The 27,767-nt window shown below is 40.8% G+C and overlaps 1 protein-coding gene across 1 annotated transcript in view; it reads left to right on the top strand.

Moving 5' to 3' along the window:
- COL12A1 (collagen type XII alpha 1 chain) overlaps nucleotides 1-27,767 on the top strand; it is a 121,686-nt gene that overhangs the window by 26,297 nt on the left and 67,622 nt on the right. Inside the window, exons 15-27 of the mRNA XM_045010286.1 lie at nucleotides 8,831-9,100; nucleotides 10,686-10,952; nucleotides 14,582-14,771; nucleotides 16,021-16,142; nucleotides 19,100-19,249; nucleotides 19,333-19,452; nucleotides 20,335-20,499; nucleotides 20,670-20,816; nucleotides 21,535-21,674; nucleotides 23,040-23,169; nucleotides 24,344-24,489; nucleotides 24,773-24,902; nucleotides 25,769-25,908. Of these exons, the coding sequence (XP_044866221.1) occupies nucleotides 8,831-9,100; nucleotides 10,686-10,952; nucleotides 14,582-14,771; nucleotides 16,021-16,142; nucleotides 19,100-19,249; nucleotides 19,333-19,452; nucleotides 20,335-20,499; nucleotides 20,670-20,816; nucleotides 21,535-21,674; nucleotides 23,040-23,169; nucleotides 24,344-24,489; nucleotides 24,773-24,902; nucleotides 25,769-25,908 (2,117 nt within the window). The remainder of the gene's footprint in view (nucleotides 1-8,830; nucleotides 9,101-10,685; nucleotides 10,953-14,581; nucleotides 14,772-16,020; nucleotides 16,143-19,099; nucleotides 19,250-19,332; nucleotides 19,453-20,334; nucleotides 20,500-20,669; nucleotides 20,817-21,534; nucleotides 21,675-23,039; nucleotides 23,170-24,343; nucleotides 24,490-24,772; nucleotides 24,903-25,768; nucleotides 25,909-27,767) is intronic.

Below are 27,767 nucleotides of genomic sequence, written 5' to 3'. Positions count from 1 at the left end.
TTAGAGCACAGGTCTTCAGCCTCTTTTAGCTGTTGGCTGAGTGCACCTGTTGGTGAGGAGTAACCGTCAGGGGGAAGTTTGTGGAGATAAAAATGCTTAAACTGCATCAGCCCTTGACTGGATAGCTGCAGGCTCCAGAGGTGAGAATGCTGCTGAAGTTGCTCCATACTCATCCTCTCTCTAAAATATATGGGCCTGACACCACAAAGCTCTGGTTGGAGGGCACTGGTAGGTTTCAAGGGGGTGAGCCGTCCCTCTTTCCCCAGCCAGGATCTGACCGCTTTGGCTTCCCTTCAACTCACAGAGGTGGCTGGTAGAAGTTTTCCCTTACCAGTAGCTGAATAGAATTGTGTTGAATTTTAAATGCGACAGAAATGAAACTGCGAAAAGGAAAAGAAAATTAAACCAACCACAGAATTCAGCTAGTGAAACAGGATATGTGGCAGTGAAGGCACCTAAGAGGGCCATCTTGTTTTTCATGCAACACTAACAGTATTCTTCATTATTTGTGGTGATTATAACAGGGAGAGGCTCCTTCTCACCAATCTTCCTCTGCATACGCAGACCATGTGGAGATCTTTGCTTGTAAACACCACCTGTGGCTTATTTACAGTGCTTCCCCACCATCTTTACAGCATTGTGCAGCACCTGATCTACAAAAGCAAATCATCCTCAGCCCCTTAGACCCAGAGTAGGAGAGGTTGGAGATCTTGCCCTCAGAGATTTCTCGTGGGACTGACTCTGAGATCCTGCCTCTTTCTGGTTCTCTCTCCACCCTGGCACGTCCTTCCAGTGACTTTTCTACATTCTGGGCTACTGTGTTAATTAGTCTTGTAGCTCTCTCCAGTGTATTCCCAATCTCTCAGTTAGGCAGAGCTATCTTTGCCAGATTTACTCCCAGGCAACTAATAGCAGTTGCAGTGACTGGAGAGCTACGTCTGCTGCTGTTCCGTAGCTCTCTGTCCCAGTGACACAACACAAATCACAAGTTGGCATACAGACGGGACTTAAGAAACCCGCAGAAAGATTCCCCAAGCAGCACACTGAGTTGTCCATTTTATTTGGTTACATCAACTCAGCCAAAACCACGTCATACCCCAGAAATAGGATACAATGGTGAACACAGTGAGGGTGGTGAATGGAAGTCCAGTCGATAGCTAACAATCAACTGTTTCTGAGAGCTACTGTTTTTCTAATCTGTTTTCCCCTGGGAAAGGGGGTGGTAAGAGCAGGCCTGGCAAGAGTTTCCTTTTCTGCCCAGAGGCATCATATTGTCAGATAACAAAAACATACTGTACACAGGCTGTTTAATAGCTTAACTTGAACAGATAATAGTTTGCAGTTTTTAAAGAAAAACAAATTTCTCTCTAGGTCAGGCAGTCTATACAGGTCTTTATGTCTTCATGCTTTGGAAGATGAAAATCTATTTTATGAGCCCCCTGTTGCTGGAAGCTAGGATTTTTGAGAACTGCCTTAAGGATATCACAGCTACTGCTGGTGAGGGTGAATGCATCAGACATCTACAAGCAGAGGAGTTCATTACCATTTTAAATATGAACTTGAGCGCAACGTCACCAAAAAAAGCATTTATAGCTGTTTATCAGAACAAGATATAGTGGGCCCCATTCTGATCTTGCTTGCACCACAGTAATTCCAGAGCAACTCCACTTATGTTAGAGAAGTTACTGGGCCAGAATCTCTGCAGGTGTAAATTGACATAACTCGATTGAAGTAAATGAGCTGTGCCAGGCTTTATGCCAGGAGAGGGTTCAGCCCATCATGCTTTAAACCTCAGGGAAGCTGAGATCAGAATCTGACCCAATACTTATAATGTAGATTAGTGTAATGTAAACAACAAGAACTGCATATTTTACTATACTCAGGAGATATTCTTTATTGGGGATTAAATAATGGTCTTTCCCCCCTTAGTATGAAAGTCTTTCCATTTAAATGTTGTACGGCCCAGTTCTGCCATTTCTTTTAATGCTGTGAGAATTGGGATGTGAGGATTCATCATAGTTGATTCACTTTCTAGTTTCAGGGACTCTTCTGCTGTATCCATTTCTCAGAGCTTGGGGGTTTTTTTTTGGCCAGGAAATGAATTGTGGTTTCTTAGTAGGTATATGTTATTGGTTTTTTGCTGTTTCTATAGCAACATAAGAATGTTTTAGAAATGAATGACCTCCTACAGAGTGAATGGGGCTAACTCAAGTGACATTTCCGGACAATGAGGTTTTTAGCATATCATAGGAACTTTCCGTAATGTTTGAATTACGTAGTTCTTCTCCATACAGACTGAAACAAGGACTCAGTGTCTTTCAAAGAGATTTAGTGCTGTCTCATGCATTTTTTTCAATGATACATTCCAAGATTTTTCACCCTGACATTTGCAAGTGACTTTTGATAACCATTGAGCAATCATTTGAATTTTCTTGTCAGGGGAAGTACACCACTTGCAGGAAAAAACAAATCCACTCGGAGGAAGTGATTAACTACATAAGAAAAATTGAACTGATTTTCTAAATATTATGTATCAAATAGTTAACTAATTAGTTGCTGGGTAACTAATTAATTGCTGGAATAGATAAATAAGGTAGATTTTCAGGGGCTGATTCTGATCTCATATCAGTTTTATGCTGGTGTAACTCTGGTGGAGCAGATCCAGGACTCCTTGATTCAGCCTCCTGTGCAAAAGAGCCAGCAACCTGGCCTAAAAGGGCAAGTGAGGACTCCCCTTATGTAGAGGAATCCTCCACTAGCAGAGAGCTGGCACAGGAAGTTCTGTTCTACCCCCTTCTGACTTCCCCAGCATAGTGGGTTATATCACATGACAAGAGCTGTGGCCAGAGTGCTCTGCACGCCAGTATATTCAGCTGCATAATGGCCCCTAGGGAGACATTACCAGCCAACATAAGTAGTTTTCCTATCTTATGCCAGAAGCCAATTTGACCATCAGCAGGGCCTGGATGAGGAGTAGTGTTAAGGTAGCTGCCTGTGTCCCATCCAACACACACACACACACACGCGCGCGCGCGTTCTACTCTGAGATGAACTTGGCTGGATGTGAGGATCTGGCCTTCTGACTTCAGTGGAGATACTCGTGATTTACACTGTTGTAAACAAGAAAGAAATCAGGTCGTAAAAGTTCAGAGTGTGCACGGCATGAGGGGGTTTGTTTCCTTAGTTGATTAAATTCTGACCGCTTAGGATATTGGCTCAGATCTAACTTACATTTAATCTAAGTGAAATATGGATCAGTGTGAGATTTACGGTTACATATTAATCGTGAAAACTAGCTTGAGTACATGTATAGAAATGTATACGTTTTGGGCCTGATAGAGGTGTGTATATCTTTTACCGAAATCAGAGGGAATTGTGGGTATGTAGCTGAGGACAGAATACGGGCCTTTATTTTTTATGACTGTTACGGTTTTTACCCTTAGGCTATGTCCACACTACAAACTATGGACGAGATTCCTTTGCTGGAGTACATACACTTGGGGTAGTTCTGATCAAGCTTGAGTAGGAGCAGCGGAGGCCCAGCCCAGCCGGACTGAGTACAGACCCATCGGTTTTAACTGGGCTTGTACTCGGCACGGCTCAGCCATGCCTCTGTTACAGCTACCCACACTACTGCAGCTTCGCTGGTGTTTATACGTCCACCCCTAGCTAGTAGTGTAGGTGTAACCTTAACTGATTAAGTCGTGTTCAGGAGCAAAAATGATTGCTGGAGAGCTCAGGAGACAGGAGCCAAGCAAGTGTAGGAAACTTACTTAAATTGGATATTGTGTCTCTGGCTCAGCCTGGTGGAAAACCTTGATATGGAAAGTGAAGACTTGAAGAGATTCAGGGCTGGAAGGAAGAGAACCTGTTTTATATCTAAAGGTCTGTCTATACTAAATGAGGAAAAGTATCAGAGGGGTAGCCATGTTAGTCTGGATCTGTAAAAAGCAACAAAGAGTCCTGTGGCACCTTATAGACTAACAGATGTATTGGAGTGAGGAAACTATTGTAGAGACATTGAGAACCTGAGCCAAAGCCCACTGAAGTCAAAGAGAGTCTTCAGCACTACAGTGGGCTTTGGATCCGGCTCTGATGGCAGGAAATGATTGCTTGCCTTGCTTGCCTTTGCAATGGTTTGACATGTCCACACAGCAGCACTGGTTTGATGCTTATAGACACAGCAAGGCTCCAACTGTGATTGTACTAGTGAATTCTGGGGCTCTTGAACACCACAGTGCCTAGCACAGAATCCTTCTTGTTGGAGCATTTAGCCAGGGCCAGCTCTAGGTTTTTTGCCGCCCCAAGCAAAATATTTGCCACCCCAATCTCCAAGACTGCAACTTCTCAAACAAACAAACAAACAAACAAAAACACGGGTGGTCGGAATGCCACCCCTGGAATTGTGCCATCCCAAGTACGTGCTTGCTTTGCTGGTGCCTGCATTTAGCAATTGAGATTCTTGAACATTCTAAACACAGCTGCTTCTCTCCCCCACCTCCAGACCCATAGATACTCATGTGGTAGCTTCTTGTGAAAATATCTGCCTACAAACTTATACCTCACACATGAGGTGCAAATCAAATTAGTGTGTTATTTTAGATAAATGTTCTCAGTTGCAGTATAACATATTAAAAGTCTAATTTCCCTTAGTTGGTAAGATGTCTTGTCAGCAGTTTCCAGCTATTTGAAGTCAAATTTTTCCATTTAGGCCCGGCGGCTTGGTAGGAAGCCCAAAGTTTATTTTTATTCAACAAAAAATGGTACTTTAGTTCCATATGATTTCTTTCTTCTTTCCAGAGCTAACATTTGTCGGTAGCTGAGCTTGATTACACTCCATTGAAAATAAATTATTTTCTTCTGCTATTTAGTGGCACATATAATAATTTAATAATTGGTTTAAATATGTAATGATTGTTGCAGTGCCTCCAACACATCATTAACCATACTATCCCGGTGTTATTTGCTGAGAATTGGCTGTGGTAGCAGATAGTTTAATACTGAAATCACATTGTGGCAGAGACTTGATTTGAAGTAGTCAATATAAAGTGACTTGTATATTTATATTACATTAAAATATGGAAAGAGAAGTTTTTATTGTGAAACATCTGTGCATTCTATCATGTTGGGTTTTCCATAATATTTCCATTTGGATTATATTCAGATTTTTATATTGAATGAAAAAGCCAAGGGTTGGGAGCAGAAACTTAAGAGTAGACAGAAAATTGGTGTAATTTACTTTTGAAGACAAATCTTTTTTCAGTTTTCCAGGAAAGTTACTCTTTGGGATCCAAATTCTGCCCTGACTTAATGGACTGAAATCAGTGAATTTGCATGGAGTGTATATCAGGATGAATCTGGCTCTTGTAGTATAACAGGGTAAAGTTACACTGAAAGATGCAGGAGTGTAGGTTTTTTTTTCTTATGACAATAAATAATTCAACTGTAACAAAAAGCTGGATCTTAAAATGTTGTTTTTGAAATCAAGAGTGCCTCTGTGTGCGTGTCATATTTAGAGTGTCAGGCGAGAAGGATTGAAGGAATTTGTGTTTAAGTTTGGATGGAAAAACCAGTTGTCTCCAGAGAAAGGTGATGAGATATCCAAAGGATCCTTGTCTGGATCACATACTAGCAATGGGTTGGGTTTAGAAAAATGTATTCTGTTTATTAAAGATACAGCCACTAAGAACATTTTAATAAAATCCCAGCAACTGTGTCCTATCATCAATAAACCAAAATGGAATTATTCTTTCACTGATTCAGAATTAATGGGAGACTGTGTTTATTTAATCTGTTGATTATTGCTACAACAATATCATTCAAACCTTCAGCCTTTATACAAGTAGTCCTACCAATTCCAATGGGATTAAGCTCCCTCCATGCATCTGAAGAAGTGGTTTTTTTTACCCATGAAAGTTTTACCCAATCTGTTAGTCTTTAAGGTGCCACCAGACTTCTCATTGTTTTTGTGGATACAGACTAACACGGCCAGGGGCGGCTCTAGACATTTCGCCACCCCAAGCAGGGTGGCATGCTGCGGGAGGCGCTCTGCCGGTCGCCGGTCCCACGGCTCCGGTGGACCTCCCGCAGGCATGCCTGCGGAGGGTGCACTGGTCCCGCGCGGCATGCCTGCGGGAGGTCCACCGGAGCCGCCTGCCGCCCTCCCGGCGACCAGCAGAGCGCCCCCCGCGGCATGCCGCCCCAAGCACGCGCTTGGCATGCTGGGGTCTGGAGCTGCCCCTGAACATGGCTACCCCTCTGATATCCAATGGAATTGCATGTGTCGGATTAGGGTTTAAATAAAGACAGATGCCTAGGAAGATTAAACCATGGTATATAAGTTGGGACCAATCTCAAAATCCTTCCAGGCATAGTTCTGCATTGAAATCAGCTCACAATTATAAACTTCTCGTCTGATAGTATTTGCAAAGATGAGCCTGCTCTGTGGAGGTTGGATTAGGGTTGAAACTTCCCCCGCATTCAAAGAGGTCTGATTCTGGTACTATGGCTCTGGTCAATCTCAGATATATTAGTGGGTACTTGTCATTGTGGGTAAAACTTACCTGTGGTGCAGAGGGCTGGCTCAAGGCCCTCCTCACTGCTTAAGCCTAGAACAGAGATTGGTTTGAGGGAACCTCTTGCTAAGCAGCCATTCAGGGGAGCCACTGCAGCCCTGCTCACTGCAGGAAGGCCTTAGGGAGATCAGTAAGGAATTCCACATAGAGTACACGTCGAAGTAGGCGCTGCATCTGTGTGTGTGTGTGGATTTTTGTTTATAACTACAACTTTGCCATTGCATAAAGAAAAAAAACCTAGGGCTCTAGTCATTCCAGTAGCATATTTTAGCTCACATTAGTAAGTGTACCCAGATGTCACATTGAATGCAGCAAACTCCATAGACCTAATCCTCCAGGCTGTTTCATTAATTTTAAACCAGTGAGCTCTATTAAAGTCAACGGAGTTATACGGGCATGAAACTGGTGTATTAAAGTGAGCATCAGACCTCTAGCTTACACCTTCTTGATTATACAGACTAAGGAACTGTTTAGTGCACTCCAAGAAATGTGAGGACAACCAGCTATGAAGAACAATACAACAGGAGTCTGGCAAAACTTAGTACAGACAAGATAGCACCTCCAGCCTACAATTACTACACTTTATGTTGTAAATACACGACAGCTTAGTTGTAAATAGATACAATGGGGGCAGTTGACAGGTATATTCTCACACCATTCAGGAAGACGGGTGCTGGTAGCAATGATAACAGCCAAATGTATAATTCTCAGGCACTGGAAAGAGAGAAAGGGCTGAAAACAATGACAGACATTTCCTAAATGGGGACATGTTATAAAAAACCTGTGTGCAGTTCTTAACCTATTGCTATATTAAAGATGTTATACAACAAAGAACAAGTAGAATGACAGAGGGACTTGATTATCCTACCTGATGCTTTGGGTGAGCCGGGGTCCAAGTCACATAGGTGTAAATTCCATTGACTGCAGTTGGACCCATAATGTTTCCTGAAAAACAAGCAAACAAAAACTCTTAAGTGTCTGAATTAATCAACCAGTGGAAAGCGATTTATTTCTGGTCAATCCAATAAACCCTATATGCATAAATGCCCTTGCATCAGTGGCGGAATAGACTTCTAAGAAGGGATCTCATTGGGGTATATAGACATAAAAGGAAGTGAGAGGATAGCTGTTTTGGGGCAGTGTCAAATATAAGGATAAGGGGATATGAACATGTAAAGAAAGGGTGAAGGACTCAAGAAATTTAGAAGGAATTTATTTCACAAAGATTTAACATCAGGAAAATATTACCCAAGGTTTCATTATTTGCCTATAAATGAGTTACTTGAGCTTTTGGGATGAAGATGGATTGTGAGGCATAATTGCTAGTTTGGAAGATAAAGCTAACCTAGATTAACTGCAAAGCATTGAAGCACATGCTTAATTTTAATGCTTAATTTTAAGCATGTAAGTAATTCCATCCCTGTTCAGCAAAGTATTCAAGATCGAGTGTCTTGCTGAGTAGTGTTGAGATTGCTCATGTATTTAAAAGTGGTAGCTGTGTTAGTCTGTATCAGCAAAAAGAACGAGGAGTACTTGTGGCACCTTAGAGACTAACAAATTTACACTTCAACCTCCCTGGTCACTCTATTACAGACCTAAAAGTCACAATTATTCAACTAAAAAACTTCAAAAACAGACTCCAATGAGAAACTGCAGAACTGGAATTAATTTGCAAAATGGACACCATTAAATTAGGCTTGAATAAAGACTGGGAGTGGATGGGTCATTACACAAACTAAACTGTTTCTCCATGCTAATTTTCCCCCTACTGTTACTCACACCTTCTTGTCAACTGTTTGAAATGGGCCATCCTGATTATCACTACAAATGATTTTTGTCTCCTGCTAATAGCCCACTTTATTCAATTAGTCTCATTAGCGTTGGTATGGCAGCACCCATTTTTTTCATGTTCTCTGTGTATATGTATCTTCCTACTGCATTTTCCACTGCATGCATCTGATGAAGTGGGCTTTAGCCTATGAAAGCTTATGCTCAAATAAATTTGTTAGTCTCTAAGGTGCCACAAGTACTCCTCTTCTTCATGTATTTAAAGTTAACCATGGTCTTAAGTGTTTTGCTGAACAAGGCCTTAATCTTCCTCATAAAAGAATGACTGTATTTCATTTGAGCTGGTGTTCTTGTGAACATTTTAATTTTATTCTGTGAGCATTTTATTTTTCTGTTCCTATTCCGCTGTAATATTCACTAACTGTGTCTTAGTCATAGTCCCTCTCTTATGACTTCCTTTCTTGCAGACCGTGGCTCACCTCGTGATTTGGTTATTAGAGACATAACTGACACTACAATGGGACTATCTTGGACAGCAGCTCCAGGAGGAGTTCGTCGTTATAGAATAGTATGGAAATCACTTTATGATGGTCAGACTGGGGAGAGCACAGTTCCTGGAAATGTAATAAATACTGTGCTGGAGAATTTACAGCCAGAGACTAAATATAAAATTTCAGTCATTGCTTCCTATAGCAGTGGAGACGGAGCTCCTCTAGAAGGAGAGGCGACTACTGAAGGTAAGTGCAGTACAGCATAGCCACCCCAAAGAACAGCCTGAATTCTGACCTGGGATATTGTGACACTTATTATCCCATGCACAAACTCTTGATACTCCTATTAATGCAATTTGCATTGACAGACTAGACCTTATTTTTTATTAACCCCCTTCCTTAAAAAAACCCAACCAAACCCTTGCCCATCTCAACTCAGTGAGGTACCATCCCTCGACTTTTTTTTCTGAGCTAGATTATTTATAATCATAAGTCATTTATATCTCATGGAACCAGATTCAGCTACTTTTATTCACGTAAATTGTACGCTACTCTGCAAGGAGTCCCACTGAAATTAATGGGGTTACTTAGAGAGTAAGCTACAATTCAATGTGAGTGAGAGTGGCAGAATCTGGGGATAGTTTCTGGGGCTTTGTGGGTTTGAGGGTGTATTGTTGGGGGAGAAACGGGAGGAACAAGTGACCAGGGTAGAGAGGAAAGTCAGAGTTCATTCCATTGGGGTTAGTAAGTTTCCTGCCCTGTGATTTCCTCCTCCCAGGCTCAGGTGAGTGGGTTTAAAGTTGGCTACATCTCTTACTCACAGTTCTAGATTTTTCTTATGTGACTAACACCACATAGAAATAATCTTCCTAATGTTACAGCTGTTTGAAAGTGAACAGACCAGAATGGAAAGACTAGATGACCTTAGCAGTCCCTTCTAAGCCTATGAGTCTATGACCAGTTCCAAATGCTGAGAGAGGTTATTTCAGCATTCTGTGGCATGGCTCTCAGTGAAGTGAAAACCGACTCTGACTCTGGCACGCCAAGAAGGCTCTGCATTGCCAAAACCTAGAGTAGCATGCCCAGCTGACAGCCAGCTCCAGACATGCCTTCCATTTCACTTCAGGTTTTTTATTTGATGGTGTTTGCTGCAAGGCAGGAACACGACTTAAAAAGCCTGGGTGTTATTGCCTGGAGAGTGAAACTGAAGTTCTTTATACGACATCCACACTCTTCAGAACTATTACTGCCTTAAGATTAGAGGTGGGAGACTTACAAAAGATTGGGCTGGTCTGTTTGTTTTGAGATAACCACCCAATAGTTTGGATCCTTGTCAGTACCTTATCAGAACAATCTGAACCTCTTTGGTCTGAAAAACTGGGCTTCACAGGGAGATTTGCCTGTATAAAAAAATCTCCTCCCCCCCCCCCAAAACAAACAAGTCATGTCTGCAGGATTTGGCCCTTTCGCACTAGCATTTGGAAGTGCTGAACTCATTATTTAAACAATAGGTTACCAAAAATGATGTTTTACTATGTAGAACTCCCTATTATGCTGGATTGCTGTATTACATGAATTGCTCATTTGTTTGCTCTGTGATGGAAAGCATAGTTATCTAAGCATAGCTGTTGTGTTAATTTACTCCAGCGGGATCAGAAAGTTTTCATGGTGGGCTCTTAGAACCACAAATGAACTCCTGTTTAATGATATGCTGTAATATGGAAGGACAAATCACAGTTGATATTCGTAGTGCTGAATGAATGTGTAGACATATCTGTGCATGTTTTTATGTGACAAAATAAATATTTATCCATATTTTTACACTGAAAAGTGTCACCAAATGCCAAGAGGGTGAGAGTAGACGAAGAGACGGAGAATTCAATGAGAGTTACATGGCAGCCTGCACCTGGGAAAGTTGTGAGCTATCGTGTAGTTTACCGACCTGTCAGTGGAGGAAGACAGGTGGTTGCAAAAGTACCAGCTACTTCCACAGCTACAGTGTTAAAACGACTTCAGCCTCTAACCAAATACAACATCTCTGTTATTCCAATGTATAAATCTGGGGAAGGAAAACACAGGCAAGGAGAAGGAACAACAGGTATGTATTATATATAATTAAATTTGAATAAATAGTAAAAAGCTTATGATTAAAGGTATTCATTGTAGGGAGTAGAAAAGCAATTGTACAGTAAGTAGACCAAGTGTTAGCTAATCCGTTATCTGCCAAATCTCCAAGAACAGGAATGAACAAAAAATTGCTACAGGATGGGCATGGAGTTGGGACTGTTGAAAATGTTACCTGTGCCATGGCCTGATCATTGCCTCCTGCTATTTGAGATTGGGGTACACCATTTTTGTTAGAGCAGCAAACCTGTTCTGGTGGCTGGTCCTTAGAAGTCAATGGAAATTAAGTGTTTCTGGGCAGTTCTGTGAGAGAATATTGTTCCTTTAACAGACCACTTCTCAGTGGTTTGTTAGGACTTTGTAATTTGTCTTTGGTTCTCAGGTATTCTTGAAGTGGCCTTTGGGGAACTTATTCCTTGGCGTTGTCCTCATTGGTCTTCTTCATATGGCTGATGTAAATATAGAGCAACAACTATACATTGACATTTAAATGGTTACGCCAAATAATTGCATCTGAAGTAGCAGAGTGAATTGCGGTGATGTCTCCTTAGTATTCGCGAATCGGGCATTGAGTTGTTATATGTTCCATGGTCTGTTCTAGGTGACCAGAGTCGCACTCTGGAGAATCTTTAATTTTCCATTTGTGCAGCAAGTATCTGCATCTGCCATGGTTTGTGCGGCTGTGGTGCATGATTGCCTATGAGCTTTGTGGGAGATTGAAGCCAGGAATCTTCTGCATCAGGTCTTTCACGAGGGATCTGGGGCAAAATCAGTACTTGGTCCTGCTAGTGAAGGCAGGGGGCTGGACTCGATGACCTTTCAGGGTCCCTTCCAGTTCTAGGAGATAGGCTATCTCCATATATAATATAAAAATAAAAAAGTGCTTCCTTTTGCAATGCAATTGCCTGGTGCTTTGCAGAGAAAATCAAATGGATTTGGATTTAATTGTGTTCTTCCATGGATGTAGGGCAATATCTGAAAGAGACAAATGTTACAACTTCTCTGCTTCAGTTGCTGCCAGTGTGGCTCACTGGGGCACTAGAGTCATTGTGAGCACATTGTGCCACAACCTGCACTTTGGACCCATCTCATGCTTAGCTGGTGGTGCTCAAGGAGGAAGAAATGTGTCCATTATTGGTGGAGATTGTGAACATTTTGGTTAGGAAAGGCAGCTTGCTGGCTTTTATTAAGAAAGTGCTTGTAAGGCTGTTACTTGACACTGACCGTCTGGTCAGCTATTGTCAAATGACTAGCTTGTAAGCCTTGATTACAGTTATTGGGAAAGTTGTGGTGAGATAATTCTCAGATACCCAGCAGCCTAACCATGGCCTGTGTTAATTGTGGTACAGACAAGGCTATGACACAGAGACTGCACAGGCATTGTAGCATTGTAGTAGATGATCTCCTCCTGGTGACTGAATATCTATCTGACCTACCTGTGAACTCAAGTGGGAGAAAACAGGTCTTCCCTTTCAGTTTTTAGATGGTTCTGCATAATAGCTCTTCTTCAAGGACTGCCTCGTGGGATTCTGGACAGCTCTGTCTTGTCCCTCTTCTTCCACATGTGTATGAGGCTATTGGGAGAGTTAGGGAGGAAGCATGTGCTATAGTGCTTTCAAGATACTGATGACACTCAGCTTCATATCTGTTTTATTCTGTAACCAGACCAGCTGCCACCCAGATACCTCCACATGGCCTAGGATCATGCTACAGGCAGCCTGCCTCAGTTTCCCCTCTTGGATTGTTCACTTTAAGCTTTTTATTTGTCAGAAAATACCCCTGCTTGGGGACTGGAGTTATTAATATAAAATAAATGGTAAATAAAACTAAAAATCCCAATACAAAGTCCATTCATAAGTCCACATAACCCAAAGTTTCTCCTGCTCCTTCTCCCAGGCCTTTCTGCCAGGGACCATTGCATTCCCTCCCTTGTTTGGCCAGGGTCTCTCCCTGCCTGGAAAGTTTTCCTCACTCTCTGCAGACCCTGCCACAGAATCCTGAGCTTTCCCCCTCTTTATATTGGAATCACCTGATTCCTTTCAGGTGGGGCTCATCCTGTAATCAAGGTTGACTTAGCCCCAGGCTCTTCAGCTCAAGGACAAGCCACCCTGTTACATATCTGATTAAGGTAGTTCTGTTGAGCACCTTACCCAGTGCTTGGTAATGACTGAGACATGAACAGCTAGATAGCTGAGGCTCCAGCTGGACAAGGCTGGTGTCATTTGGCTAGGATGAGGAAGTAACTGGAAGATGTGACAAAGTTATTCATGATCCCTTAAGTGAGGGGTATGCCCACCATTCGTTAGCTCCCTGCCTTACATGGTGATATCCCCAGCAAGCCAAATGGCCTAAAAGACGGGTGCTCGTGCCTGTGCTTTGCTTTCTGTTCAAGAACTATGACCATATATTGTCAGCAGTTATAAGTTATCACACAGTTCCTTCTAAGCAAGCACATTTATTCTTAAGGTAAAAGCATTTCAGAGAAAATGTATTAAAACAATACAAGAACCTCCACACATTCTAAAAAGCTTACCAGAGGTCATCCCTGATTCCAAACTAGAACGCTGATAGGTATCAGTCCTTCAAAACCCACAACTGGGTGTTTCCTGTGGTCACAAGTTCATCCTCTTAGATCTTGAACCAGAATGAAAGCTGGGCAGAGCAACCATTTCTTTATACAGCTTGGGCCTTGATCTTGGCCTTTGGGAACAAGTAATCAGCAGAAAATGACGTTCTCCTCAGGGTGTAGCTTCAAACAGCTGGATTATTGTAAAACTGGAATTGGGGAATTCTCATGAACAAATTGGAAAAAGTCCAGAGAAGAGCAACAAAAATGATTAAAGAGCTAGAAAACATGACCTAGGACCTTTACCCCATCTCCCCCTTGAGAGATTGCATAGAATCCTGGCCTACAATAATATGTAAACTTAATACAATAAGATCTTTTAAGGACTATGCAAGAAATTGCCATGTCTACCAACCACTTGTTTGCTAAGCAATGTCTCTCACCAGGAGCACATGACACCAGTGTGCTCTGATCTGAACTGGCTGCCTGTTAGTTTCAAAATAGAGAGTAAAGTTTGACATGTCAATCTCTAAATGGCTTGAGACCTGCCACACTGCCTTCTGAGTACAAAAGGAGGGAACTGCTGGCAGGGCATTTTTTATGAAGGGCCTCAACTTTGGAATTTATTTCCCTCCTTGGTGTGAAATAGCCTGAATCTTTTGACCTTCAGGACATGCTGCAAGGCCTGTCTCTTTACCCCTAAGGAGGAAGAGGCTGAGAAGATCTGGTGGTATTTGTGGGTGAGGGCGGTTGGGCTTGTTTTAATGTCTGATTGGTAATTTTCTTATTTTCTGGTTCTGGGTTGAGAGCAAGCATCTGGTCTCGCCTCTCATGGCTTGGTACTAGTGATTATGTCAAGCAAATCCAGTGCGAGCCCAGAATAGGTGCTTTTAAAATATTGTTTTAAATTGAAAAATACACAAACAATTAATAACCGACGGCAGTTGTACATGGGTTTTTTGCAGTAGTATTTACTAATATTTTTCATATATATAAATGATCTAAATTATGGCTTTTTTCCCCTTTGATCCTGGCAGCCTCTCCGTATAAACCACCCAGAAACCTGAAAACTTCTGATTCCACTATGTCAAGTTTCAGAGTAACTTGGGAGCCAGCCCCTGGGGAAGTGAGAGGTTACAAAATAACTTTCCATCCGACAGGAGAAGATAGACTTGGAGAACTAATTGTTGGGCCATATGACAATACAGTTGTATTGGAGGAGCTTAGGTATGGCTAATAATTCTTTTTCATTTTGTGTTAATAGTTTAATTATTAGAAATAAAATGGCTCAGGTTATGAATAGCTTTACCATCCCTTCTTTACAGCAATGTGTTTATGAAAAAAGCACATTGCATCCGAAGAAGTGGGTATTCACCCACGAAAGCTCATGCTGCAAAACGTCTGTTAGTCTATAAGGTGCCACAGGATTCTTTGCTGCTTCTACAGAACCAGACTAACACGGCTACCCCTCTGATACTTTATGAAAAAAGTATGTGTTTTTTCACAAAGATACCCCTTTTTCCTTAGTTTTAATGCTATTGTAAGTAAAGGCTGCACTAGGGCCACGATGATACAGAGGCTGGTAGGATAGAGTCAAGCATAAGTAAGAAAAACCTTTAAGGGCCAGGAGCTTCTAGGGAATTGTTATTCAACCCCGGAAAGGCATCTGCAAGCATGGATTCCAATGTTCTGTCTGTGATCTCACTGGGGCATGTGAGAGAGCAAGATGGCGTGCTTGATACTAGGAGCAGAGGAGAAGATTGAATTGTCCAAACTTTTTTCTAAAGAATTTTAAAGCTAAAACTGTAGCAGTCTAGTTCAGTTCTGGATAGAACTCTATGTTCATTATGGGGAAGACCCAGAGATTTAAAGATGCAATTCTGAGCATGTCATACTCCTCCATGAGCACTGGGAATTGCATGGGAGCATCAGGAATTGTATGGGTGTCAGCTGGGCATGCTCAGAGTGGCACCATTAAAAATCTGACCTTAGATGAACAAACTATGGTATATAGTTACAGATCTGGAACCAGATACTCAGCTGGTATAAAGCGGGAGAGCTCCATTGGCTTCAATGGAATTACACCACATTATATCAGTTGAGGCACAGGACTCAGGGTTTTACATTTCTGGACCTTCTCCTCTATAGAAAAAAACCGAGTAGCTATCTTTAATGTAATGGAGGGCCAAATCATCAATTCCTTAGTTCTTCACTCAGATACTTCCTTAAGGAAAACTCTCATTGAAGTTAGGAGGTATGTAAGCAAACACAGACATATGGATTTAGAATATGTACTATACCGTATAACATAATATAGTAATCGTCAGTATAGAAACTATGATCATGCTTCACATGTGAGATATCTAAAAAGCAATCAAATCCACGTTAAAAGGTCTAGTTTATTTATTGGTGAAACCTCAGCATTTAGCTGATCAAATTGATTTGACATATCCATGTATTTTTTTTACTATTGTAGGGCAGGCACTACCTATAAGGTAAATGTTTTTGGAATGTTTGAAGGAGGGGAGAGTGCACCACTGGTTGGCCAAGAAATGACCACCCTTTCAGATGTTACTGTGATGCCATTCTTAGCCGGAGGTAAACCTGATCACATTGAGGCAAATGGAATATCTGTCTTATGTTTTCTAATGTTTCAGATAGGTTTAGCATTTCCCTGTCACTTTTATCATAAGATGCTGCAATACATTTAACTAACAAACATTTATTTACAGAGTTTGATGAATAGTAAAACCTGCATCCTCAAGTATGCCTAAATTCATGAGTACAGTTCTCTTCCACTTTTATTAAAGGGTCACTACTATTAAGCAATGCTGATTAGTCGAGACCAAGTTCACTGTATTTAGAAGCCATACATGCCTAATTTCATGCATACAGGGCCAAATGCTTGATCAGAGAATGCTGCCCTCATAAGTGAGTTATGCACACAGGGTGAAATACACCTCTGCACAGAGAGCCAGAACAGGGCCTATCCACCACTTAGCATCCTTAAAATAGGTCATAAGTGGGCATTGGCCTTTTGTTTGCTGATTGCACAGGGATGAATTTCACCCCTGGGGTATTGTGCACAGGACTGAGGAACAATATTGGTCAAGGCAGCTACTCTCCCTGTGTGTGGTGTTGGGCCTGTGTATCTGGATTGCCTCATATTGCCCACCATTGCCCCATACCCCTGCAGTCATGGGTGCTGCTGCACCCCCTGGCTTGAAGTGGTTTCCATCATATACAGGGTTTATGGTTTGGTTCAATGGCTCCCAGCACCCCCACTATACAAATTGTTCCAGTGCCCCTGCCTGGAGTTGAGCTCCAGTTGGTGTAAGGACTGAAAAACATGTTTGCGAGGGACCTCTGCTTCCCTTTACCCTACTGTGCTTGTGCGAACCATGGCATTTCTTCTCCATTTCAGGCCTGGCATGCCCCGCAGAGAGGGACAGAGGGTTTGGCCCTGAGTATCTACTGTAGAAGTCTATCCTAACCCCTGTCAAAGGTCTCTCAGAAATTAATTTGATAAAAACCTACTTTTGGCTGCCAAACATGATATTCAGGCAAACATAATTTCTTTTTTTCCTAGCTTTTTAAAAGATACTCTTTTTTATTCAATGCCCTCTTTGAGCACCATGTTATGGAAAAATAATACTCGTTTATATAACATTTATCAACAGCAGTTAGAAAATGCTGATGATGTGCTTCAGTAAGTAGGTTTTAAACTATTTTTGGATTGCCAAAAATTGAAGTACACAGCTCCCTATTTTTGCAACAGGTAGGCAGAAAACCCTAATCTGTTTGCAATTACAAATGTTATTTAACAGTGGTTGCTGGATTTGAAGAGATGTTTACCTATGTGGAACTAGAAAAATGGTATGCCTGAAATATAGTGCGTAAGAGAATTTACTGACCTTGGCCAGAAACTCTAGCTAATACTAGAGGGTAAAATTGAGAAAGGTGGCATAGCAGCATGCTACCAGTGAAATGGGAGAGAAACTAGTAATTCTGGCAGAAAAATAATTGCACCAGGCATATTTATTATATTTATGTTACTGCAGCTACCATTCCTTCCTACAATGTAATATACAGTAAGCTAAGCTGTTTTAGTAATGCATGGACTAAAATCATGGTTACTGTGAAAAATGAAATTTGTAGCTGGGAAAGTAAATTCTGTATGCAGTGGTATCCTGTATATTTATTAAAATAACAAAAATTAATAAAGATATAGTGCCTTTGCTAGAACTTTCAGGTGTGGGATTATGGGAGTTGGAAGAAAAGTAAAAGCCAAAGTAATTTAATTGCTTAAAGGTACATGAAGCTTCGTTGGTGAACATATGCATGCACAGTTTTGATCTAACAAGATTTTACTTAAACTCTACTCCACAAACTATTTGTATTGTCCTGATTAAAGACTAGATCTATATTTTCTATGCAGAAGAGGATCATGATTTTAAACCCTCAGGTACATCGAGTAGTTAGGAGTCTACAGTATTGGATCAATTATGTGGAACATAGATGAAATCACAATGTCTTTCAACTGTGATGAGTTTGGCCGATTTTTCTCAATGGGATTTCTTCCATATAAAGACCAGAAGCTATGATGGCAAGAAGCCAGAAAATTTGCAGCTGGTAACTCAATCTCCTGGAAAAGAGAGAGAACAAGTGTTCTTTTTTTCAAATGACTGATAATAAGATCATTTAAATACTTGTATCTTTCTGCTTTGTATAAACGTTCTGTGATTTCTAATATGATGAAACTGAAATTTTTCATATTTTTATTCCATAGTTTGTAAACTGAGGGTATCTGAGATAACTTTCTTCCTTTTCAAAACATTGCAGCTTTGTATAAATGTTTGTTTTTGTCATTTCTGTATCTCCTGACTTGTGTATTTGTTTGCATATCTTCTTCTAAATTATGTTCTCTCTTTCTTGTTTTACATGTGCAAACTTCTGCACCATCTATATTAATTTATTTTATTTCTCTACAAGTTGAGTGATGTTGCTTACCTGAATATGTTAATGATATATACTAATTATTCCAGTGTATAACTGAAAACAGGACATTAGTTTAGCCCCTGATTCTAGACTAAAATAATGTAAATCTGGATCATTTGAAAATGCTCACATATTTTAATTTTTGCGTTTAGTTCGTTCAAAATATAGGGCAATCCCACTGCCAGATTAGTTATTAGCTTAAACTTCTGTTCCCTCAGGAATCTGAAATAAATGTATTTTCCATTAATAAAGATCAAGCTAGGTAAAGTCTATCATAGTAGGGAAAAGCATGTTCATTAATTCTGACACATCAGAAGAGGTCCCTCTGGGAGGGATGTGTGTATGAGGAAATTAATAAATCTTGTACCAGTGAAATAATTCATGAATAGTGGCTCAGTAGCTTTAGGCCACAGAGCATCAGTGGATAATGCTAGAAGTACTTCAGACAGTAAGTCAATTCAGTGTATATCATGTAGTGTAGAAGAGGGCAGAAGAAAATAAAGTACCTGCATGGATTAATATGGATAAAGTGTTTTTTTTTCTGGTTGGTGTGGCAGGCTTGGAGTGTATTACCAGAGCAGAAGCTGATATTGTGCTGCTGGTGGATGGCTCATGGAGTATCGGGAGACCAAATTTTAAAACAGTCAGGAACTTCATTGCTCGTATTGTTGAAGTCTTTGATATTGGTCCTGATAAAGTGCAGATTGGTAAGTCTTGCAGATACAAAAGGGGTCTGGGCACATAACTGTTCCATAACAGTGTAGTAACTGAGTGATAATGGCTTTTTCAGCTCTTGCTCAGTATAGTGGAGATCCCAGAACAGAATGGCACCTAAATACTTACGGTTCCAAACAGAGTTTACTAGATGCTGTGGCCAACTTACCATACAAAGGAGGCAATACTCTAACAGGTACGTTACATTCCCTTAGTTTTCCTTAAGCTATATTTAAAAATGTTCCGTTAACTGCCATAAATTATCTGGTCAGTATTATCAATTAGCTCAGCACTGTGCATCATAAAAAAATTCCCTGCCCAAAGGTGCTTCCAGTCTAGTTTCGACATGACTAAAACTGTTCAGACATATTATAATATGGAAGGTGATGGCATAAGCTTGAGATGTTGGGGAAATCTTGCTGAGGTTATCATTCAAAGGAAAGGGTTCTCAGTAGTGTGTGTTTTAAGGAGGGATTTGATGGAGGAGAATTTGGGTGGATAAGGAATGTGATGGATGAAATAATTTGGCCTATGAAAAGAGGGGAAGGCAATTCAATGCACAAGGGGCAGCATGAAAACAAGTGGAGATAAAAAGGGGGTGGTGTGGTGGGGATTTTGGCAGGAGGGAAGGCTATCACTTGCTGGAAGATTCTCTGCACCTTGAAGTCTTTAAACCATGATTTGAGGACTTCAATGTCTTAGACATAGGTTTGATACAGGAGGGGGTGGGTGAGATTCTGTGGCCTGCGTTGGGCAGGAGGTCAGACTAGATGATCATAATGGTCCCTTCTGACCTTGAAGTCTATGATTCTATCATAAAAGGGAGAGGAGGAAGAATGGGGAGCAGAGATGTTGGCAAGGGCAGAGGTGGTGCAGGACTTGGTAGGGGAGGATGAGAAGCTTGAATTTGATGTGGAAGATGATGGGCAGCCCTTGAAAGGATGTAAAGAGGGGAGTGATGTGGTCAGTGATGGCTGATGTGGTCAGTGATGGCTATGGTGAAATATATTTGTTTGCCAGTAAGGTATATTTGTAATAGTATACAGTGCTCACAAGTTGCCTCTTTATGTCACATTAGGAATGGCTTTGAGTTTCATCCTAAAAGACAATTTCAAACCAGAAGTCGGATTGAGGCCTAAAGCTCGCAAAATTGGTGTCCTCATCACTGATGGCAAATCACAAGACGATATAGTGGCTCCTTCAAAGAGACTCAGGGATGAGGGAGTGGAACTTTATGCGATTGGTAAGTACTGTATGAAGAGAAATTGAATGTAGAGATGTGTTTTAAAACATAATAGATCAATAGTAATGCACTTGAATCCATGGAATGCGATAGAAATGATGTGTTTCGGTGCAGGGGGCTTAGCTGTATTACACTTGATTTAAGTCTTGTTTATGTGTCGTGTATTTAAGGTATTAAAAATGCGGATGAAAATGAGTTGAAGCAGATTGCAACAGATCCAGATGATACCCATGTTTACAACGTTGCTGATTTCTCCTTCCTCGTTAATATTGTTGATGACTTAACGATTAATCTATGTAATAGTGTAAAAGGCCCAGGTACGTCTTCCTTTTCAATCAAATTCATCCTCTCCCAGTTTATGTGCTTTAATACCTTGGCCTGAAAATTCATTTCCATTGCTGACTGGGAACTGTCAAATCAATCTGCTTTTTCAGCTACCGACTTAAAGAAGCTGTGTAGGCCACCTGAGATAACAACTGTGTTTTGCCTCCACCAGCATTATGTGGCTGTCTAAGCCTGCCTTCTTCCCAGGGTCAGGCACGTGGAAAAGATGTTGTTTGATGTGTGTCCCCTTACATGGGGGGTCAGAGGGAAAGGTTCTTTGCTGGCTGACTGACAGTTACGCAACCCGGGAAGAGTTTTAACAGGACTGCACTGTTGAAATGTGAAATCTGGCTGGCTTACAGCTCAGAAGCAAAGCTTAGCATGGAAAAAGAGCCCCTCAAGATGAGGGTTCTCCCTATCAAATGTTAGTGTTCGGGGTGGGGTAGGAAGGAGAAGGAATTTGCATAGGTCTGTTAGGAAGGCTACTGCCCCCAGAGCCACGTAATGACGTGGTGCTGGGCTATCATTGTCATTGCTGTTGTAAGGGCTCCCCCGGTGATGTGAGGCTTCATTTCAGAAATACCACCAAAGAGCAGCAGTAAATATTTTTTTCAAAGCAGTTGAACTTGTGTATTATTCTGAGTTTCATTCCTATCGTTGGCAAGCTTCCTCATTAATGAACATCTCCCTTTATTCGTTTCAATGCTGTAGGTGGTTTGTCATCTCCCTCCAACCTGGTGACTTCTGAGGTGACACCTCGTTCTTTCAGAGTGACGTGGACTGCACCTGTTGAGAGCGTGGATAGATACAGGGTTGAATACTACCCTGTTTCTGGAGGCCCACCTCAGCAGGTTAGTACCTGGAGTCTCTGTTCCAATCTTATCTGTATGAACCACAGACTCTTGCATATTGAAGTTTCTCTCATCTAGATTCTGCCAAAACAGCATGGTACCAATTTAAGGTTTGTGTTAATATGAAAGAATACTGATTATGTGTGGAGTGGTGTGGGGTGAGAAAGGACTTCTGTCTCAAAGAGCATGGAGGCATCTTACAAAAGGGATATATTCCTGGCCACAAATAGCAAGTTACATTCTTTTTGCTTTATGTTTCAAAAACCTGACAGAAATGAGGTTCATACTACAGATGATCTTGGATATTTTAAAATTATGAAACTTGGAGTTTAATATACCTTAGAAAATACTTGTCTATGTTTCCTAGTAATGCCCATTGGTTCAAACATCCACAGTCATATGTTCCTTTAATCAAGTCCGTTCATGAAAACTCTCTGACCATATCAGCAACTAGAAATAGTGGTCCTTTAGTACACCTTATTCTGGGTCATGGTTGAAAGCAAGAGGGATAGTGGGCTCTACAGGTTGTGAGACAGTATTTAGGTTAGGGTCAAAGTTAGGGTCAAGACTGTTAAATCCATACTCAGATCTGACTCAGCCTAAACTAGCCCTTTCTTCAGGATTTGTCCTTTGGTTAGGGCAGGTGGCAGCCATTCTGGCACATGTTGACTTTATACCTTGCTTATCCAGTGGCATTTTATTCTGAAGACTTTCTGCTTGTTTTTGGTTGATCCTTATTGCTAATATCACTGCATACAGTACATGTGCTATACAGTCTCAATTTTCCATGGTGCCATACTATCTATATTCTATTTCCAAAACAGGGAGGAAGAATTTGAATTACATTTCCAAGCATGTTCCCCATTCAACCAAATAATGTGTAGCACAGAGGTTCTCACACTGGGGGTTGGGACCCCTCAGAGGGTTGTGAGGTTATTACATTGGCGATCACAAGCTGTCAGCCTCCACCCCAAACCCCGCTTTGACTCCAGCATTTATAATGGTGTTAAATATGTTAAAAAGTGTTTTTAATGTACTCAGAGGCTCGCTGTCTAAAAGGGGTCACCAGTACAAAAGTTTGAGAACCGCTGGGTAGCATAAATGCCACCTGTGATAGCAGGGAGTCATTTTAATCTATTGTACACTGTTACACGTGTGTATCCCTATTGAAAACATATGTCTGCCTAAATCCCTACAATTTGCTTTTTCATACATAATGGAGGCAGAATACTGAAAAACTAAACATGCAGAAGACTAAGGGATGAATTTATTTATAGTGTAACTTCACTGATGCAAGAGTAATATGCAGCAAAACTGAAGATGACTTTGGTAAATGAAATTAACATTGCTTTTATTTTTGTGTAGTTTTATGTAAATCGAGCGGAAACTACTACAGTTCTGAAGAACCTGAAACCTGAAACAGAATATATTGTTCAAGTGTTCTCTGTGGTAGAAGATGAAAGCAGTGAACCTCTAAGTGGCACAGAAACAACTTGTAAGTTAGAATTCCAGTATGATCAATGTGTTTAACAACTGGTGTGACACCAATGATAGTCCCTCAGTAGAACACTTATTATTGCAATACTTCTTGACAACATAAAATGGTAGTTTGGTCCTTTGAGTTGCCCATATAACCATGCCTGGAAAGTTGTGGCCATAAGAGACAGCGGCAGGGTGGAAATTGTCTGCCCTTACTCTGGCTTCCTTCCAAACTCATAAAGACACTGCTCTACTAGTCCTCTTGGGCCAGAGCCCTGGCGAAACATTCCAAGAAACAACTTATAACCTCAAGGACTATGTTTCAGAAGTTGTCAAATACACGCCTTCATTCAACCTGTGCAACCTCCATATTACACAGATCATTCTTGCTCCAGGCAGCCGAAATGTTGTCTCAAATTGACTCTGATTTTGCAGCATTAATGTGTGCCTAGTTCAGAGCAATTACATCAGTTTCGTGCTTACGGGCATAGATTGGCTCATGTTTCCATTATCAGCTGTTCAAATGATTGATAATATGTATGTTGTTACTGAGTGCAAGATAGAGTGGCATCCTGAGCCTGTCAAAATGTTGATCATTTAGCAATTCCCTTCTGTCATATGTGATTGCTCTACATACATTAGGCAGGTCATAAATTCCAAATTAATTTATTCACATTAGTGCTTTAAAATTTGAGGTGATTTTTTTTTTTACTGTTCGTGTAGTTTTTTACAGAGTAAGAAAAATGTATAACAGAGTAAAGAAAATAGATACAAAAATGTTCCCTTTATATGTACAAATCCAGAAGCCAGCTATGTTTGGAGTTGATAATCAACATTTAATATTAATTAAGGTAGAACCTTAGAATATTCAAGAATCTTAATATACACTTCAAAATGCAGCTTTGTCCTTTAGGAAGGGAATGTTAAAGTTTTGAAAATTAGTGTTATGACAGAAAATCACTGGACACATTAAAAAAGATATGACTGTTACTAATTCTTTAAGTTAATCACCACTTACAACAACAAAATCTATGGATTCCCTATTTCACTAACCCTATACCTCCTTATTCCCAAGTGACCTATTCTCTATAGTACTGCTGGATGCTGTGTAATGCTAAAAGGTGGTGGAGTAGGCAGAAAAGTAATAAATAACGTGATTGAATAAAATGAATAATTTCATATTTTCACAGTGCCAATCCCTACAATCAGAAACCTGAATGCTTATGACATTGGATCGACTTCCATGAGAGTGAGATGGGAACCTCTCAGGGGAGCTACTGGTTATCGGTTATTGTATGAACCTCTCAATGCCACAATACCAGCTGTAGAAAAAGAGGTGTGGAAAGTTACCTTTAGTTCTCTGTAACTTGTCTCTCCCCTCTGGATCCCCACAAAAAGCTCTTAGATTTTCAAGGGTATCCCATAATAGTAAGAAAAAGTCTGGCAGGTATTTATGAAGTGCAGCACATTTACTGGAGTATTATATACAATGACATCAGTCAGGAAGTTGTAAATGAAGTGTAAATCTTGGAAACAAAGTTCTCTTTTAATTAAATCATTGCTTTTTTCTTTCTGCTCGCTTTTATTTTTCAACACCTGCATCTTTCTTTCACGTGCAGATGCGCGTTGGGTCAACGGTGAATGATGTTCAGCTGGTAGACCTCATCCCCAATACTGCCTACACTTTAACTATTCATGCAGAGTTTGGCGATCTCAGCAGTGATCCACTCATCACTCAGGAAGTGACATGTAAGGGCTTCTTGAATTCTTGCTTTGCTTTTTGTTGTATCGGTAATATCTAACTTACATTATATTTTAGCAGCAATGGGTGGGTGGAGGAACGGGGCATTTATTTTGTCACTTTTTGTCAATTGTTTTATCTAAGTATGGATTTTTCATCATTGCAAGGGTTTCGAAGGGTCATAAAGCTACTTCAACTGAGAATGAACTAATTTAAAAAAACACCAATATGGCTTCCCCTCCAAGCTCATGGGAGCTTGATAAACGAAGGGCAATTTGGCTAACAACTTGCAAACAGCAGATTACAGTGGATTTATTTTATTGTGAGCCCACTTATACCTGTTTCAAAAAGATTTAGTATTTTAACAATTAAAGTGGAAAAAGGCTAAAGGTAGAGGAAAAGTTGGACTATCTCACATTACCTGTAGCTACTAAAAGCCAAATTCTGCTTGCTTTACGCACATCACTGAGTTCAGTGGAACTGTTCACCTAAATATAACAACTAGGATTTGGGTGCCAAAAGGCTTATTTAAAAACAATAAACACATTTGAAATGGTGTTTATTTAAAATGGCATCACCTGTACTTTCTAATTAAACCAACCTCCTTTAAATGGCATTGAAATTATGTTTATAAGAGGCTCTGGGCCTTTTCCAGCCAATATTGAGTAATTTTGAAATCACCAATATGAGCAGAGTACAGGTCTTCAGCTATTCTGGGGACTGGATAATTTGTTGAAATGACTCATCTGGTGGCCAAAACAGGGATTCCCTTTGATAAGTTTTTGTCTTTTTTTCTTTAACAAAAAAAGATGTGAAAAGAGTTTCTTTTCCAGTTTGAGAATAGTAGTTGTATATTATGGTTCCTATTTTACAGTACCTTTAGCTGGAGCCAAAAGCTTGAGGGTTAGAGACATTACTCACAGCAGCATGAATGTCATTTGGGATCCTGCCCCAGGAAAAGTCCGCAAATACCTATTGAGATACAAAACAACTTTGGGAGATGAACCAAAGGAGGTAGGTGGAAAGCATTTTAGCAAGTAACTGAAGATTGTTTTACTGTAAGAAGCTGAAATATAATATTAGAAACAGGTAGTAAAAACAGAGAACATCAGCTCTTGGCAGCTGCAATATCATTAAAAGGGTACTGACATCTTGGAAGCTTTACAAGCTTGGATTGGAATTCTCCCCCTGATCCCCTTGGTTCTACAAAGGAACTGGAAAAGCCCCTTAGCTGGCCAAAGGAAAATTCCTGTGCAGCAAGCACTGGACATTCTGTGTGGCCCTGCTGCCCATAGACAGCCAAAGATGGGCTGAGGTAACTTAGTCAATCCTTCAGGCTTTCTAAGAGTGGCTACACCACCCTTGGAACACCTCAAAGTCAGGAGGGCATGAAGGTGGCTTCAAGCCATTTTAGTCCCCTGTGGCCCTGGACTGCAGCTGCATGTGCTGCTCTTCCAGGAGGCACAGCACACAATTGCACCCCTAGAGCCATTTGCACTGAGTGATATAACAGGGTGTCCATATTTGTACTGAGGGAACATAACTTAGTGTAATGACTTAGCTGTTACTGGAAACCTGACAATAAAGTACATTGTCAAAAGGGCCGAGGCTCTTTTTGCAGGTGCAGTTTTTTAAGGTCAGGCTTGACAAAGCCCTGGCTGGGATGATTTAGTTGGGTTTGGTCCTGCTTTGAGCAGGGGGTTGGACTAGATGACCTCCTGAGGTCTCTTCCAACCCTGAGATTCTATGATTCTATGAATTTGCATCTGCATTATTGTACATGGATAATCATAGAATTGTAGGACTGGAAGGAACCTTGAGAGGTCTTCTAGTCCAATCCCCTGCACTCATGGAAGGACTAAGTATTATCTAGACCATCCCTGATAGATGTTTGTCTAGCTGCTTTTAAAAATCTCCAACGACGGAGATTGCACAACCTCCCTATGCAATTTATTCCAGTGTTTAACCACCCTGACAGTTTGGAAGCTTTTCCTAATGACCAACCTAAACCTCTCTTGCTGCAATTTAATCCCATTGCTTCTTGTTCTATTCTCAGAGGTTGAAGAGAACAATTTTCCTCCCTCCACCTGATAACAATCGTTTATGTACTTGAAAATGGTTATCATGGCCCTTCTCAGTCTTCTCTTCTCCAGACTAAAAAACCCAATTTTTCTCAATCTTCCATCATAGCTCATGTTTTCTAGATTTTTAATCATTTTTGTTGTTCTTCTCTGTACTTCCTCCAATTTGTCCACATCCTTCCTGAAATGTGGTGCCCAGAACTGGACACAATACTCCAGTTGAGGCCTAATCAGAGCAGAGTAGAGTGGAAGAATTACTTCTTGTGTCTTGCTTACATCACTCCTGTTAGTATATCCCAGAATGATGTATGCTTTTTTGCCACAGTGTTATACTGTTGACTCATATTTAGCTTGTGATCCACTGTGACCCCTCAGGTCCCTTTCTGCAGTACTCCTTCCTAGGGACATTTTGTATGTTTGCAACTGATTGTTCCCTCCTAAGTGGAGTACTTTGCATTTGTCCTCATTGAATTTCATCCTATTTACTTCAGACCATTTCTCCAGTTTGTCCAGATCATTTTTAATTTTAATCATATCCTCCAAAGCACTTGCAACCCCTCCCTGCTTGGTATTATCCACAAACTTTATAACTGTACTCTCTCTATGCCATTATCTAAATAATTGATGAAGATATTGACCGGACCCAGAACCGGACCCAGAACTGATCCCTGCAGGACCCCCCTTGGTATGCCCTTCCAGCTTGACTGTGAACCACTGAGAACTACTTTCCAACCAATTATTCACCCACCTCATAGTAGGTACTTATAGGTTGTATTTCCCTAGCTTTTTTAT

Source organism: Mauremys mutica, chromosome 3 (genome assembly GCF_020497125.1).
Source record: "Mauremys mutica isolate MM-2020 ecotype Southern chromosome 3, ASM2049712v1, whole genome shotgun sequence".
Taxonomy (NCBI): Eukaryota; Metazoa; Chordata; order Testudines; family Geoemydidae; genus Mauremys; species Mauremys mutica.
The sequence above is the reverse complement of the archived record's forward strand: the minus strand, read 5'-3'. Positions and strand labels throughout refer to the sequence as shown.